This window comes from Mesoplodon densirostris, chromosome 16, assembly GCF_025265405.1.
Source record: "Mesoplodon densirostris isolate mMesDen1 chromosome 16, mMesDen1 primary haplotype, whole genome shotgun sequence".
Classification (NCBI taxonomy): Eukaryota; Metazoa; Chordata; class Mammalia; order Artiodactyla; family Ziphiidae; genus Mesoplodon; species Mesoplodon densirostris.
In genome coordinates, this window is record NC_082676.1 from 54,048,088 (window position 1) to 54,063,461 (window position 15,374).

Genomic DNA, 15,374 nt, shown 5'->3' on the forward strand with positions numbered 1-15,374 from the left:
GAGCACTGAACAGAACAGGTGGCTCTGACAGGGCCTCCAAGGTCAGCCGCTTCTTTCTGGATGGCCGCTCACGTGGTCATTTGAACCGCAAGCTGGGCAGCCTTCTGGGGCTCCAGAAACTCTGAAAACTCATCCAGGGACCACACCAACCAGGGCCATCTCCGAACAGTGGTTCTAACAATCCCTGCACACGGTCACATGCCATCTCTTCCTCTGGCGGCGAAATGAAATCCAGACCTCCTGCCTAGCTCAAGGCCCCCCGGCATCCGTCCCCATTACCCTCTCCTGGAATCACCTCCTCTCCCTGGCTTTCTTTCATCCTGGGTGAAAACAGTTCTAAAACATTTTACCTGCTCAATTTATTCCACTTGTCATGTCCTCAGAATTTTATTTCCTCTAAAAAGCTAACCTGAGATTTATTTTTGTTAAGGAATAGCCTGATTTTAAAAAAATAATTATTAGCTTTCCTTTTAAGCTCTGTTCCAGGAGACATAAAACACCTCGTGGACTCACCTTACTCTTTCAGAGACCAAGACAAGTTCCTGGTCTCATGAGTGAAAATAACTGCCCGACACACACCTGCCTTGTGCCAGGAAGTGGGCTGAGAGCCGAGACACTAAGACGCGTGCCGGGTAATTTTCATGGATGCCAAACAGTTCCACAGGCAGAAATGCCTTATTCCAGCAATGTGGAAGCCCCAACAGAATTCCACATCATCTTACCTCTCACATTCCTTTTTCTAAAAATGACTTGCTTTTAAGTTAAAACAGTAACGTATATCCATTTTTTAAAATCTTGGAGTGATACAGACAGAAAGATTAGATAAACATTACATTAAGTCCACAATCCAGAGATAAGCACTATTCAGATTTCAGCGTATAACCTTTTAGATCTTCTCCCGAGAGAGAGAGTGAGAGAGAATACATACCCTTACAAGCCACTTTTTGAGATGCAACTTACATCCACTGGAAAGTGCACTAAATCTTTACAGCTTTATGGATTTTATGTTTATCTACACCTGCACAGCCACTACCTGATCAAAATCTAGAAAATTCTCTCGTGTCCTCTCACAGTCAATACCCCTTAGAGCCACTACTCTTTTACCACATCGTACTCGCCTGTTCTTCAACTTCATAAAAACACAATCACACAAATGTACTCTTTTGTGTTTGGCTTCTTTCGATCAACATAGTATCTCTGAGATTCATCCTCCTTGTGTGTATTAGTAGTTCATTCCTTTTCACTGCTGAGTCATTGTATAAATATACCACAGTGTATGTATCCATCCTCCTGTGATGGACATTTGGGGTTACTATGAATCAAGATGCTAAGAACATTCTAGCTTTTTTTTTTTTTGGCTCCATAGATTCTCTTCTTTTGCATATACACTGAGGAATGAGACTGCTAGGCTATAGGACAAGCATATATTCAGTTAAAAGCCATTAAAAAACTAAATTCTCCCATAATCTCAACCCTTAGAAAGGCAGTGTTTTCATTTTTGTGCCTCTCTTTCCAGTCCTGCCCACGCACATTATGCACTTCGTCTTAGTTATAATGACAGTATGCTAACAACATGGTCCTTTGCTAACTTCATTCCCTTTGTTGTTTAAAAATAAAATTGTCGGTGTCGCAACAGTGTCTTCCTAATTCTCCCATTAAAGGCACATAACATTCCATTACCCAGTTGTTTCGTGGTGTGCTCAAGGCCCTGCTACTGGCAGATATTTGAGCTGCCTCAAACGTCACATTTGGCCCATTTTGTTCTCTTGAATTGGGTCCTTCAGGAAATTGTCCAGCCAGGGTATGAACTCGGATAACATTTTTGGTAAATGCAGCTGGATGACTTTCCAGAAAAGCTGGCACCAATTTAAAGAGAACACAGCGAGGGTCCGGGACCTGCTCTGATTCCACACTCACCAGTCACTGGGCCACAGTGTGGGAGGGTTTGGGCGCTGGCTGACTGGGCCAAGGCCTCCCAGGACCCACACGAACAGGCCACACAGAGTGTGGTTTGAGGTATGGAGCACCTCATGGTTTCTTACTCTTATTTTGTGCAGCAGTCATTACGCTCCCATCTAAACAGCAGTACCCCACTAGCAGCTGTGCTGCAGCTAACCTCTCAGAGGCAGGAAAGCACCATGTAGCATTGCAGTTACCAGCAAGAGCTTTCGAATTGGGCACAAGTTCACATTCCCAGCTCCACCACTTGGGCCTCAACATGCTCATCTGTCAACTGGAAGCACCACAGCTGATGCTGACTCAGCTGTCAAATGCTCCCTTGCCCTGTTCCCCTTCCTCAAGCTTATTTTCTGAAATAGAAATGTGATGGCTGGAGCTCCAGTAGCCAACTTGGACCATGAGACCAACTTAAGAACGGAAGGCAAAGACGATAGAACAACACACCCCCGCCAAAAAAAAAACCCCACAGTGAAGGAGTCTGGGATATTAACAAACTCATGGAGCTGCCACACCAGCCCTGAACAGCCTACCTCAAGATTTCTATTACAAGGGAAAAAAATATTTAAGTTGCTGTTATTCATGTCTTCATTATCTGCAGGGGACTTAGGACCTAAAGAATTTCATACTTAAAGGAATTTTAATAATAAAGATGCCTTTATGGCTATAGCTTATTTTCTTTTATAAATTACAGCTTTAAAAAAACACTTATTATTAGGAAAAAAGGATATTGGTTATAGCAAGCTAAAAACAATCCACTTAGGTATTCAAAACTGACAAAAATAAATCTAACCCTCCTCCAGCACATCCTCCACAGCCCCACACTGAGGAAACATAAAACAAAGGGAGCCCTGTGCTCACATGGAGAGTGATACAGAGCTGGGTTCGTCCTGGACCCTAAGACCCCACCTCTTACCTGGACTAAGAAGTAGATGAGGCCCAGGGGCGGGATGATGACGGCCGCCATGGGAGTGGCCAGCAGGATGATGATGCAGGCGCCAATGACATTGAACAGGGAGCCCATGAACATCTTGATGACCTGCGGGATCATCGAGTCCACCGTGTCCAGCTCCTTGGAGAAGCGGTTCACCAGGTTCCCGCTGGGGGTCCGCTCGAAGAAGCTCATGGGCGACCTGAGGACGTTATGCAGCAGGTCCAGGTGCAGGCGGCGCGAGGCGAAGATGCCCCCAACGGACACCACCATGGAGTAGCCGAACACTGTGATACCTACAAACACTCTGGCGTTAAATTCCACGATGGGAGAGGGACCGAGCTGAGGGCAGGGACGAGTGGCCACGTGACCATGTGGACCAAGCAGCCTGGACTCCCAGCTTCTAATAACAATAATAATGGTGGCAATGATTAATCGAGCACTTAGTATGCACAACCCTCACTGTGTGAGTTTTACATGCATCTAATCCTGATGAGGACCCTGTATAAGTTCTATTAGTACTCATGCCACAGAGGTAAGGAAATTGAAGCTCAGATAGGTGAATTCCTTTGCCCTCAATAGACTCAGCCAATCAGAAGCAGAGCTGGGGTTCCAACGGCAGCAGCCTGCTCCAGCGTCATGCTCTTCATCTGTATGCCACATCCTCTAGACCAGCGCTGTACAACAGAACTTTCTGTGATCATGGAAATGGTATGAATCTGTGCTGTCCCATGTGGTAGCCACTAGCGACAAGGGACTATTAAGCATTTGTCATATGGCTAGTGTAAGTCTATAACTGATATTTTAATTTTATTTAATTTTTATGAACTGAAATTCAAATAACCACATGAGGCCGGTGGCTACCATACTGGACAGCACAGCTCTGGAACAGACATTGCTGCTGCGGGTCCAGGTCAATATCACACCCTCTCTGTGCTCTATCTTCTCTTAATTATAATCTGAAGGCCACAGACCCTAGCCCTTTGAGGCAGTTTTAGGGATTAAGAAATTTAAGAACTCCATGCCTGCTCTTCTGGTTTTTTCAAAGCCATCTCTTGGAGATCATGAGACATTTATGGTCCCTCCAAACAAGCCACAGTAGGGCACCCTTTCTGTTCAGAGATTTCACAGGGATAGAGAAGCTTCGATCTTGGTCTCCTTGATCAAAGAAGGAAGCCATGAGGCAGGGGCTAGGACAACAGACTCTGGAGCCAAATCCTATCACTGCCACTCACCAGCCATGGGACCTTCCTTTAGTCACTTAACCTCTCTGTACCTCAGTTTCTTCAACTGTAAAATGGGGACAATGACACATCTTGTAGCACTGCTGAACATAAAGGGCCCCCCTGGCAATGTGCCTGGTACACAAGAAGTGCTCAACATGCAGAATGTATACACTTATTTATCATAAAAACATCATTTTTATGAGGACATAAACACATAGCTGAGGGACCATGTAGCGTGGTGGTGAAGAGGATGGGCTCTGAGCCACACTGCCTTGCTCAATGCCAGCTGTGCCATGTATTAGCTTCATGACTTTGGGCAACTTACTTAACCCCTCTGGGCCTCAGTTTCTGCATCTCTAAAATGGGGAAAACATTAGCTCCTACCTCATGTGATTGCTGCAAAAGTAAAATAAATTAAAACACCTTAAGGTGTTTAAAGCAGAACCAGGCACCAAGTAAGTGCTCAGTAAACATTAGCTGTGACTATTAACGCTGCTGTGTCTAGGTACCTTCATGGGACCACAGGAAGGGTATATGCAGGATTTCTCAACTTCCTCACTATTAACATCTGGGGCTGGAACATCCTCTGCTGTGGAGGCTGTGCTGTGCACTGCGGGATGTTTAGCAACATTCCTGGCCTCTAGATGCCGGTAGTACCCACCCCTACTCTGAAGCTGTGACAACTCTAAGTATTGCTAGATATTGCTAAATGTCCTGAGGACAATACTGCCTGCATTATGAACCACTAGTATAAACTAATTCCCACCTTTAGGCAGCAGGCAAAAGTCCACAAACAAGACTTTACAGAAACACCATCACCCTGCCAGAACAACGAGGGGCAAGGGCCCTTGGTCGCCTTCTATTTCTCAACTTTCCTCATCTGTAAAATGGGCACACTGGAGCTCCCCTCCCCTCTGTCTCCTAGGGTCACACGAAACAGAGCATTCGAGAAACATTCATTCTACAAATACCTCAGTGTCTATTATGTGATAGTTACTATTCATGTGTGTTTGCTTTGTAGGTCTGCAAAACCCTGACAAGCTGGGGGACCCAATCCTGTAACAAGACACAGAAGTGGCTCCAAGTGCCAACAGCAGCTGGGGGGCAGGGAGGCCCACCTTGAGAAATGCCCAGGGCTCCATAGATGCTCAGCCGGACTTTCGTGTGCTCCTGGGTCCCATTGACGATGGGGTCATCAGTCCAGAGACTGAGCCAATAGTTAGAGGCCAGAGAAGCAACGTGGTTACACAGGAAAAGAAAGATGCTCAGAAAGGAGATGAGAAGTCCTATCGCCTTCATGTAGTCCCAGTACACGGAGAGCTTGACCTGAGACCAGGGAGAGAAGGCATCTTACAGAATGCACCCACCAGCCATGCCCACCCAAGGTCAGGAACTTCAACAGGCTCTGTGGTCCAGCCCCCTAACCTGTGCTAATGCCCACGACCCCCTCCCCCTTAGTTCTTTGGCAAAGAAGTCATCAGCAGCAAAGTCAAGGTTTCTGCCCTCACGGAGCTTCTAGTCAAGTGGCAAGACAGGCTTTCAACAAATCATCGCCCAGATAAATGCAAAATCCCAGAGAAGGGCTGGAAATGGTACATGATTTCATACGAGTATAAAACTGGGCATCCTGACCTAACCCAGGGTGGGGAGGTATCAGAGGAGGTTCTCCCTAAGGAAGGGACATCAAAGAATTAACCAGGTGAAAATGGAAAAAAGGCACTCCAGGCAGAGGGACCAGCATGTGCAAAGGCCTTGACGTAGGAGGGAACCTGAAAAGAGCAAAGGATGGCTGGAGCAACATGAGGCTGAAGAACAGGGACCGGCCAGACCACACAGGGCCTGAGAGATCCTGTCCAGGATTCCGATTTTTACTCCAGGACCATCAGGAAGCCATCAAAGAGTCTGAAGAAAATGGGAAGATGGGACGTGTCGCCTAGCACCCACGACCAAGTGTCACACCCCCCCCACCCCCAGTCCTCTGAACACCCAACACCAATTCCTCCCAATCGCAACTGGCCTCCCATTGCTCAGCCCGTTCCCCAACTCCACCAGGTGACAGTTGGGGGCTTCTTTCACTCCTATATCCCTATGGAGCCCAGCATGGGGGCTACGTAATTACGTGTAGCCACTCAAAGGGTGGCTGAACACCACAGACAGGGACAATGTGCTTTGGGCCAGCCCCACACCCAATCCGCTTGGTGTGGTTTCAACAAACTCCAGGTATCTTTCCCTGTGTGTGTGCTCATTGTCACATCAGGCTTTTCATGCTGAATTTTGGGTCATAAACATCATCTGTTTGAGGTGCAGTCTGGTTAAAAGGAAGCAGGTGAGGGCTTCCCTGGTGGCGCAGTGGTTGAGAGTCTGCCTGCCGATGCAGGGGACACAGGTTCGTGCCCCGGTCCGGGAAGATCCCACATGCCACGGAGCAGCTGGGCCCATGAGCCATGGCCGCTGAGCCTGTGCGTCCGGAGCCTGTGCTCCGCAACGGGAGAGGCCACAGCGGTGAGAGGCCCGCGTACAGCAAAAACAAACAAACAAACAAAAAAGGAAGCAGGTGGAAGAACAGAGGTCCAAAGTATAACTGAGTGCTTCCTTCTCATTTTTACTTTCCAAGTCTCTGTTCTTCAAACTGAAAGAGTGGGGAGGGGGTGTAAAAATAAAGAACGTGTTTATCTCACCATCTGGCCCCCTCATGCAGCTGAGCTGCCTGCTGACCCCGAGTTGCTCTGCAGAACTTGGGACGCTTCCTCATGAGCTGAGGAACAAGGTGGGCATGGGAGTCAGAAGTGACCAGGGTGGGCTAAGCCCAGCTCCGCTCCTGTTCAGACTTCGGCAGGTCTTGGTTTTCCTTGCATGTAGAATGCGGATACTGGCGGGACCCACCTGCTCTGGGTGGTGTGGGGATTAAGTGAGGATTAAATGGGACTGGCACCTCTGGCCCTTCCTTCTCAAGTCCTTGATTCTGGGTCATTTCTCTGGCTCCCTGGAGGGTCACAAAGAGCAAGGGAGGAAGACACCCTACAGCCACCTCTGCCCCCAGCCACAGGTGTGACCAAGATGAGGTAAGGAGCTGGAAACAGAGGGCCCGGGAAATTCTGGATGTGTCCAAGGTAGATCTGAGAGAACAGTGCCCCAACCCTGCTCGTTCCTGTATCACCTTTCATAGGTTCGTTTTTATTTGTGTACTTTTTAAAAACTTACTTTTAAAACACCACTCCTTATTAAAAAAAAAAAGACCACTTTAATTTTAAAAATAAACTTTGCATCACTATCATAAACAGAAAATTGACACTTGCCCAAAACAGATGATCATAAAAAAACACAGTAAAACAAGAGCTTGAAACCCACTCTCCTTGTTACGAAGAGAAGTTTGTGACTGTTAGTGCTATAGATGGAATGTTCGTGTCTCTTCCCGAATTTGTAAGTTGAAATCCTAATCCCACCCCCACCCCCACTCCATGTGACAGTATTAGGAGGTGGGGCCTTTGAGAGGTGATTAGGCCATGAGGGTGGAGTCCTCATAAATGGGATTAGTGCCCTTATAAAAGGGGTCCCAGAGAGCTCCCTCATCCCTTCTGTCATGTGAGGACACAGCAAGAAGATGGCCATTTATGAACCAGGAAGATCTCATTAGACACTGCATCTGCTGGTGCCATGATTTTTGACTTGCCAGCATCCAGAATTATGAGCGATAAATGTATGTCATTTTTCTTTCTTTCTTTTTTGGATGTGGAACATTTTTAAAGTCTTTACTGAATTTGTTACAATATTGCTTCTGTTTTACATTTTGGTTTTTTGGCCCCGAGGCTTGTGGGATCTTAGCTCCCTGACCAGAGATTGAACCCACATCCCCTGCATTGGAACATGAAGTCTTAACCACTGGACTGCCAGGGAAGTCCCCAACGTATGTCATTTCTAAGCCACCTCTACCATGGTCTTCTGTTACAGCAGCCCAAAGGGACTAAGACAGGTATTAAAGACAAAGCCCCAGCCGAGACTTTCTCACTGACATACAGGCACACCTCAGAGACATTATGGGTTTGGTTCCAGACCACTGCAATAAAGCAAATATCGCAATAAAGTGAGTCACATGAATTTTCCAGTTTCCTAGTGCATATAAAAGTTATGTTTACACTATACTGTAGTCTATTAAGTGTGCAATACCATTATGTCTAAAAAAACAATATACACACCTTAATTTAAAAAATACTTGATTGCTAAAAAATGCTAACCATCATCTGGGCCTTCAGTGAGTTGTAGTAGTAACATCCAAGATCACAGATCACAAATATCATAATATAATGTTAATACAGTATAATAATAACCAATATAATATTTTATATAGTAATAATAACAACAAATTATAATACTAACGAAAAAGTGTGAAATATTCCAAGAACTACCAAATGTGGCAAAGAGACACAAAGTGAGCAAACGCTGCTGGAAAAATGGCACCAGGGTTCCATGCAGGATTGCCATAAACCTCCAATTTGTAAAAAAAAATGCAGTATTTGTTAAGTGCAATAAAGCAAAGCACGATAAAACAGGATCTGCCTGTAATCATAGGGGCAAAAATATAAATTAAAAAGTGAAAAACAATTTTTTCTGACTACATAATTAATGTTCTATAGGGCTGAGTCTGTGATGACCTGAAACCAAGGCACACACAACTGAACCCCGTGAGGTGGGAAGCCCTGATTTAAGGCGTCCGGGTCACCTACAGCTAACAAGGGCCCCGCTCAAAGGAGGCGGTGGTCAGGACGGCAGAGACTACAGATACCAACCCTGGAATCTGAGTGCCGGGTTCAAATCCCAGCTCTGTCACGCATCAGCTGTGACCTGGGGCAAGTCATCTAGGCCCTCCGGTCTGGTTTCCGGCCCTTAAAACAGTACCTTTCGAGGCTCCTTGTGAGGAAAACATGAATTAAGATGACCCCAGCACTCCGCACAGGGCCCAGCCTCCAGGGACGCACAGCGACGCGGGCCATCGCCCTCACCTGCCCAGTCTGAGCCTTGTCTGCCTCCATCTGCTTCCAGGTGTCCTCCTCCACGGGCCTGGGCTTCTGCAGCTCCGCGGTGCTGGTGTTGTGCCGGCTGACGTCCCCACCATAGGAGGAGCTGCTGAGCTGTCTGGGGAAGCAAGGCACACGGGCGTCAACCGCATGGAGGCCCTGGGCAGAGGTGGGCCCCTAAAGCACCAAACTAGTTCACCCTTCTGATTTTACATAGGTGACCCGGAGAGGGGAAGGGTCTGGCCCCAGGGCCCCACGGAAGAACCGCTCCTTTATGCGGACTTTATTCAGAAAGCATTTCCTACCCACCAGTACTCACCAGCTTTATGCAGATCATGACAGATCATCATCCAGAGCACTTTCCTCCCTGGGGCACTCTCTTTCCCTGAGGAGGTGTATGCTTGGGGAATGACATGGGTGTGTGTGCGTGTGCATGTGTATACACGGCTCAGACCCACACAAGCAAAGGGATGGGGTACAACTTCCACCTTGGTTGTCAACCCTACTGCCTTCTTGGTTTGTCTGCCTTGATGAAGCGAGTGTAGAGGTTGGAGAAGCCCACGGAGCTGGAAATGGAGGGATGCTCCAGGCTGTGGCCAGTTAGGAACTGAGGAACTGAACCCTGCCAACAGCTACGTGAGCTTGGAAGCCGACCCTTCCCCAGCCCAGCCTTTAGGTGAGACCCCAGCCTGGCCAATGCCTTGGTTACAGCTTGTGAGAGACCCTGAGCAGAGGAGCCAGCTAAGCTGTGCCTGGGCGCCTCGACCCACAGAAACTGAGAGGACAAACCACTAAGCTTGTGATCCTTTGCTATGTAGCAATGGAAAACAAATACCCAGTGTTCTGTGTGTTTCTGCTCAGTCCACCCGTGGCTCTCTCTCGCAGTCACCTGCCCCTACGTCCCAGGACAGCCTGCAGGAGCCTGCCTCATCTCAGCTAATTGGTCCTGTTCTAAGTGCTTTACACACACACACACACACACACGTGCACGCGCACACGCGTTCACCACCGGGACAGAGAAGGAAGGAAGTATGTCCACCTCTCGTGTATGATACCAGGCCCAGGAGGGGACCATGGGCAGGGTTATGAGGGGCACAGATGCTTGTGCCAATTTCCTTCCCAGCCCATTTCTGTGAAATCCCCCCACCCCAGAAGAAGTAACCCTAGGTGGTCCCAGTTCACCCAAATAATAACTGAGTGGCATTTACTGAGTGTTGATGGCTTCACAGGCAGCGTATCACACAAGCTTTCCTTCAACCCTACAAGGTGAGTGCACCAAAGACCCTATTTGACAACTGAGGAAACTGAGGCACAGGGAAGTTAATGCTGCTCCTCCAAATACCCAATGATCTAACCAAAAGCAACCTTCTTTAAAGCACCGAAGTGTAGAACTTAGGAGCATTGGCTCAGAAGCCGAACTCCAGTTCAAATTCAAGCTCAGCTTCTCTGCAGCTGTGTGACCTATGGACAGCTCTCAGTTTGTTCATCCGTAAAATGGGAAGATGGTAGTAACTGCCTCCGGGTCCACAGACCGTACAGGGCTTGGCACTGTGCCTGGCTCCTAACAGGGCATAAAACGCAGCCGTCACTATTACTCTATTCTGAATCAGCTGCTGCTTCTTAAAGCCTGAACGTTCCAGGCCCCTCTGCGTGACTTGAGCAAAGAGCCACACACACCATGTAGGGAGCTTGAGTGTCAGAAGCGCAGACAGATGGGTAAATCGTGAGGCCTGTGTGAGCCATGCCACCTCACAGGAACAGAACCAGGCTTCCCCTTTGGGCCTCTGTTCCCTGGGAACTGAAGTCCCCCCCAAGGACTTGGGAGGGAGGCAGAAGCTGAAGGCCTTTTTTGGTAGGTGAGCCTTGCCGCGGGCACCCTTCTCCCTCCTCTCCCCCGCCACCGCCAGGCAGGGGGCAGAAACGTGGTGCCGGGAGAATCCCCAGGGTGTCCCCACGCCCACCCCCCGCCTTACCTCTGCAGTTGCTTCCCCACAGCGTCCGTCACCAGCATGCCGTTCTCCACCTGCTTCACCTCCTTCCCTGGCCTGCCAACACCTGCTAAGCCTGGCAGAAGCGGGGAGGGGGAATCGTGGCTTTAAGAGCTGGACACCAAAACCTGTCACTGTGCGGGGAGATGGCAGATAACCTGGCCTCCCGGAAGCTCAGAAAGCAAGACCTGCTTTGCTGCAGCCACGGACAGGTTCCCCAGCTGGGCTGCAGGAGATATTGGAGCCAGCTTCCTTGGGGCAGGGATGGTGCTTTGCAACCGTCTCAAGGGCCCTGGGCCCGAGCAAGTGCCCTGTGCCAGAGGCGACCAGTAAAATCCAGTTCTGGTGATGGCATCTGTGCTGTGTGAAGCTCAGATAATGGAGCCAGGACACAGTGAACCATTCGGGGGAAAGGGCACAGTCCTCTGGTCCCCAAGCATCCCAAGCAGGGGTGAAACCTAAAATAAATGACAACCAGTTTTGACAAGGGCATCAGACACTAGAGTCCCAGATGCCCCCAGCCAAGAGTTAACCCTCTGTTTGCCGGATCAAGGGGAGGGCCTGAAGATCAGGGTAAGGGGTACCTGGGACTGCTAGGGCAGTGGCTGCTTTTCCAGTAATAAGGAACTATTTCAACACTTCAACAACTGATACAGCCACCACGGGACACCATACCAGCCGGATATCTGCCCCAATCCCAGAAGTATCTGCCCAGCATCAACAATGATCACCGTCACCTTAAGAACGGTGGCTAACATTTATTGTCAGCCACTGTTATGTGTTGAAATACAGTCTCTCCTTTAATCTTCCAACAACTCAGTGATACGTGTATTACCGCCCACTTTGCACTGATTTCCTCACTCTTTGGTGCCAGGACAGAGAAAGCAGGAGAGAGAAGCATAAGGTAGGGCTCCAAAGGACTGACCCCGGAAGAGGAGGGGATGCAGGACAGACGTTATATGAGGGGATAAATACGCAGCCAGCAGTGACCCTGAGAACATGCTGATGACATGAATTAAAGCAGAACCCAGAAAGGCAGGCTCTCTCAGGCGACAGCCACAGGAAGAAACAGAAGATGGAAGGGAACCAGGGCTGGGAGTCATTCCTGGATTGATGGGAGGAGCTCTGAGCTGGTGATTCTCAATCTTGGCTGTGAATGAATCACCCAGGATGCCCTGGGCCAGCCAGGTCCCTGCACTGACTCTGCCAGGGAGGCCAACCTCCATGCTGAGAGCACAGTCAGGTAGCTGGGACGTGTGGGAAGTGTTCTCTCACTTCCCAGCTGTGGGTACTGCGGAAGCAATGAACCTCTGAGCCTCAACTTCCACATCTGCAAAATGGGAGCAACAACAGCACCCACCCTCATTAGTGGGAGGACGAAATGAGGTTGTGCCTGGTGCTCGGTAAATGTAAGATGCTGATGAGGCACTTACTGTTATATCTGCATTTTTAAACGTGTCCCACAGGTAATTCTGGGGCACAGCCAGGATTGAGAATCACTGCTTTAAATGTTTCTTTAAATATCAGCATCCTTTTTTTTTTTAATTGGAAAAAAACCCTAAAACAAACAGAAAAGAAGAGTGATAACAAGCAGGACTTCCCATGCAGCCACATGCAGACAGTGCTCATATACATGCACAGCACTGGGGCCCAAGCCCGGCCTTGACTGTCTTGCTCTGTGCAGGGATGGGGATGCTTTAAAACACTCCCAGAGACACCTGTCCTGCGGCGGGTGCTTCAGAGAGCCCTCTGTCCTGCACGGCTGCCCAGGGGCCCTCTGGGAGCCTCAACCTTCCCTCCCCCTCCTGCTTCCCACACAGTAGAGGCCCCCACATTGGCCTCCATGGCTGCCTCCCCGTCTTCTCCACCCAGTTAGCCCACAGGTGATATGCCAACTGGGGCAGCTGGAAAATTCTCGTCTGTAAGGGAGGGACCGAGAGTCCTAGGAGGGGAACCAAACGTGTGTGCTGCACCACCCCATTATTTTCAGGGGCTTAGTCCCCCTCCTCCCAAGTCTCCCAGGCCTGTCTGCCAGGATGCCCAGGCTCCCCAGCCAAGGGGGAATCTGCCCAAGGCCAGCCTATCAGAACCCCTCCCCCCGGCACCTTCAGCCATCGGTGGCCTCAGGACCAAAGATCTGTCCAGCTGCTCTGTCCTAAAGGGCACTCTCGTGCCCAGAGTTCCCACTGCCTGAGTCCTGCTTGTTCAGTTCTGCCTTTGATTTCTGAGCTGCCTGTAAACACCCTTGTTTAACTGGCTGGAGTTGGCTCCTGTGGCTTCCAAAAGGGGCCTCTCTCTGGACCCTCAGCCACACGTACCGGTTACAGAAGACAAGAGGGAGGGGTCTGCTCTGGTGGCGGGTTCACACTTTTCTGTCACCAGAGGGGGCCAGGGCAGCCTTTCCTGCTGAAGTTCTTCTAGAAACATCCCACCTCCGGTGCCCCAGCCACCTGCAGCTACTCCATCAGGAACCCATCACCCCGGTGCTGCCTTGGCCTGCCTGGGTCTTGATCATGCCCAGGAGGTATGGGTGGGGTCATTATAATCAAACTGTTACCACTCATTGTCCACCTACTGTGTGCCAGGCATTTCGCAACCAGGATCTCCTTCAAGGCATGCTGGTCATGGTCATTTGACCTGCAAAGATGGTAAAGCTTAGCCGAGGTCACTCAGCCGACCTGTAAGAAATCTGGAGATTCGAACTGTATCCCCAAGGGCCAACCACAAAGCCGGGCACAGAGCAGGTGCCCAATAAATGCTGGATGAATGATGGAAAGGGATGGAAAGGCAGACATTCAAGGGTCCCTTCCCAGGCATGCAACAGCAGGACAAGCCCATCTGCAGCCTCATTCTGCAAGCACAGCCAACTCCACCTCGCTGTCACTGACCTTCCTCCTCATCCATCACATTGGTGCCTGGGAATTCACAAGACCCAAGAAAGCGTTAAGTACCAAGGTAAAACTCCCTACCCTTGAGTTCCCCCACTTAAATGCCCAGAGGGTTTGGATGAATGTCTTTCCTTAAGGGTGAGGGGCAAGGACAGTTGAGGGACCTGCTGCATTTGTGCCTCGGTTTCCCCATCCCACGTGTTCTGGGCGCATCCCTGACAAGTACACTGCCTGGGCCAGCCCCCTACTCTAAAAGCTCCAAGTGTTCAAACATAAAGAGAGCTAGAAAAACGCAGACAGACCTTCTGTCTTCACACTTGTTTTCTGGGCACCAGAGGGAGAGAGAGAAAGTATTACAGAGCACAGGGCAGGCGTGCCAGCTGGGAGATGGCACAGGCCTCTCACCAGCCCACAGCCTCTGCTTCTTCAAGGACACGAACACCTTGCTCTGAGCCAGCTCCACGTGGAGAGAAGGGGGAAGAGGAGGTGACTTGGCTTAGATATCATCTTGGACCCCCCAGGCTGGGACGGGGACCCCATCTCAGGGTTCTTCCAGCTCCCCAGGCTCGCCTCCAGCACCGTGTTTAGCACGATGATGTCCTTGATTATTTAGTGTTTGTCTCCCCCATCATACTGTGAACTCTTGAGACCATTCCTAGGTCTTCTCTACCACTCTACTCCCAGCACCTGGTGCATCCGATGGCCATGTGGGGTTGTACAGGATGTGCACTGCACAATCCAAGGGGCACCATTTCATATGGTGGCTCATGTACCAGATGTCCCCGTGGCACACAGCAGATAAGCAGATGGACGGATTAACAAATGAATGGCCAAGTAAATGGGCAGAGCCACCTTCCAAGGCCAGAAGGGGCACAATATCGCCCACAGTGGTGCCATCTCCTAGCCTGAACCCACAAAGATGGTTTCTAAACCAGCCCTGAGAGAAATGGGCAATATCAGCTCATGGTTCTTTCCAATCTGGGATATATACACAGATGTGTTAATGTCCAATGGTTACACAGGGCATGCCTTAAACAATCAAGATGCAACTCATTCAGTCACTTATTTAACACATTTCCTGAGTATCCACTATGCATCAGGCACTGTTCTCAGCCCTGGGGATACAGAGGTGACCAAAAAACCTTCATGGAGCTTAAATTCCAAGGGAGAAAAAGAAATAATCAAGTAGTAGATCCAGAATATACTGTCGGGCAGTTTTAAATGCTACAAAGAAAAATAAAGCAGGGTAAGGAGAAAATATGAATGGTGGGGGGTTGGGAGAGGGAGGGTGCTATAAAATAATTAAGAAGCAAAGACATAAAAATTGCAACCCAATGACTCTTCTTTGAGTGCCTGTAAGCACCAGGGACGGG

General features: G+C 49.3%; 1 protein-coding gene across 1 annotated transcript in view; it reads right to left on the bottom strand.

The window, feature by feature from the left end:
• The window catches only part of ABCC1 (ATP binding cassette subfamily C member 1), a 136,090-nt gene that overhangs the window by 11,400 nt on the left and 109,316 nt on the right, over nt 1-15,374 (bottom strand). Inside the window, exons 20-23 of the mRNA XM_060079349.1 lie at nt 11,099-11,189; nt 9,111-9,243; nt 5,232-5,439; nt 2,873-3,183 (exon numbers count right to left, since the gene is read on the bottom strand). Of these exons, the coding sequence (XP_059935332.1) occupies nt 2,873-3,183; nt 5,232-5,439; nt 9,111-9,243; nt 11,099-11,189 (743 nt within the window). The remainder of the gene's footprint in view (nt 1-2,872; nt 3,184-5,231; nt 5,440-9,110; nt 9,244-11,098; nt 11,190-15,374) is intronic.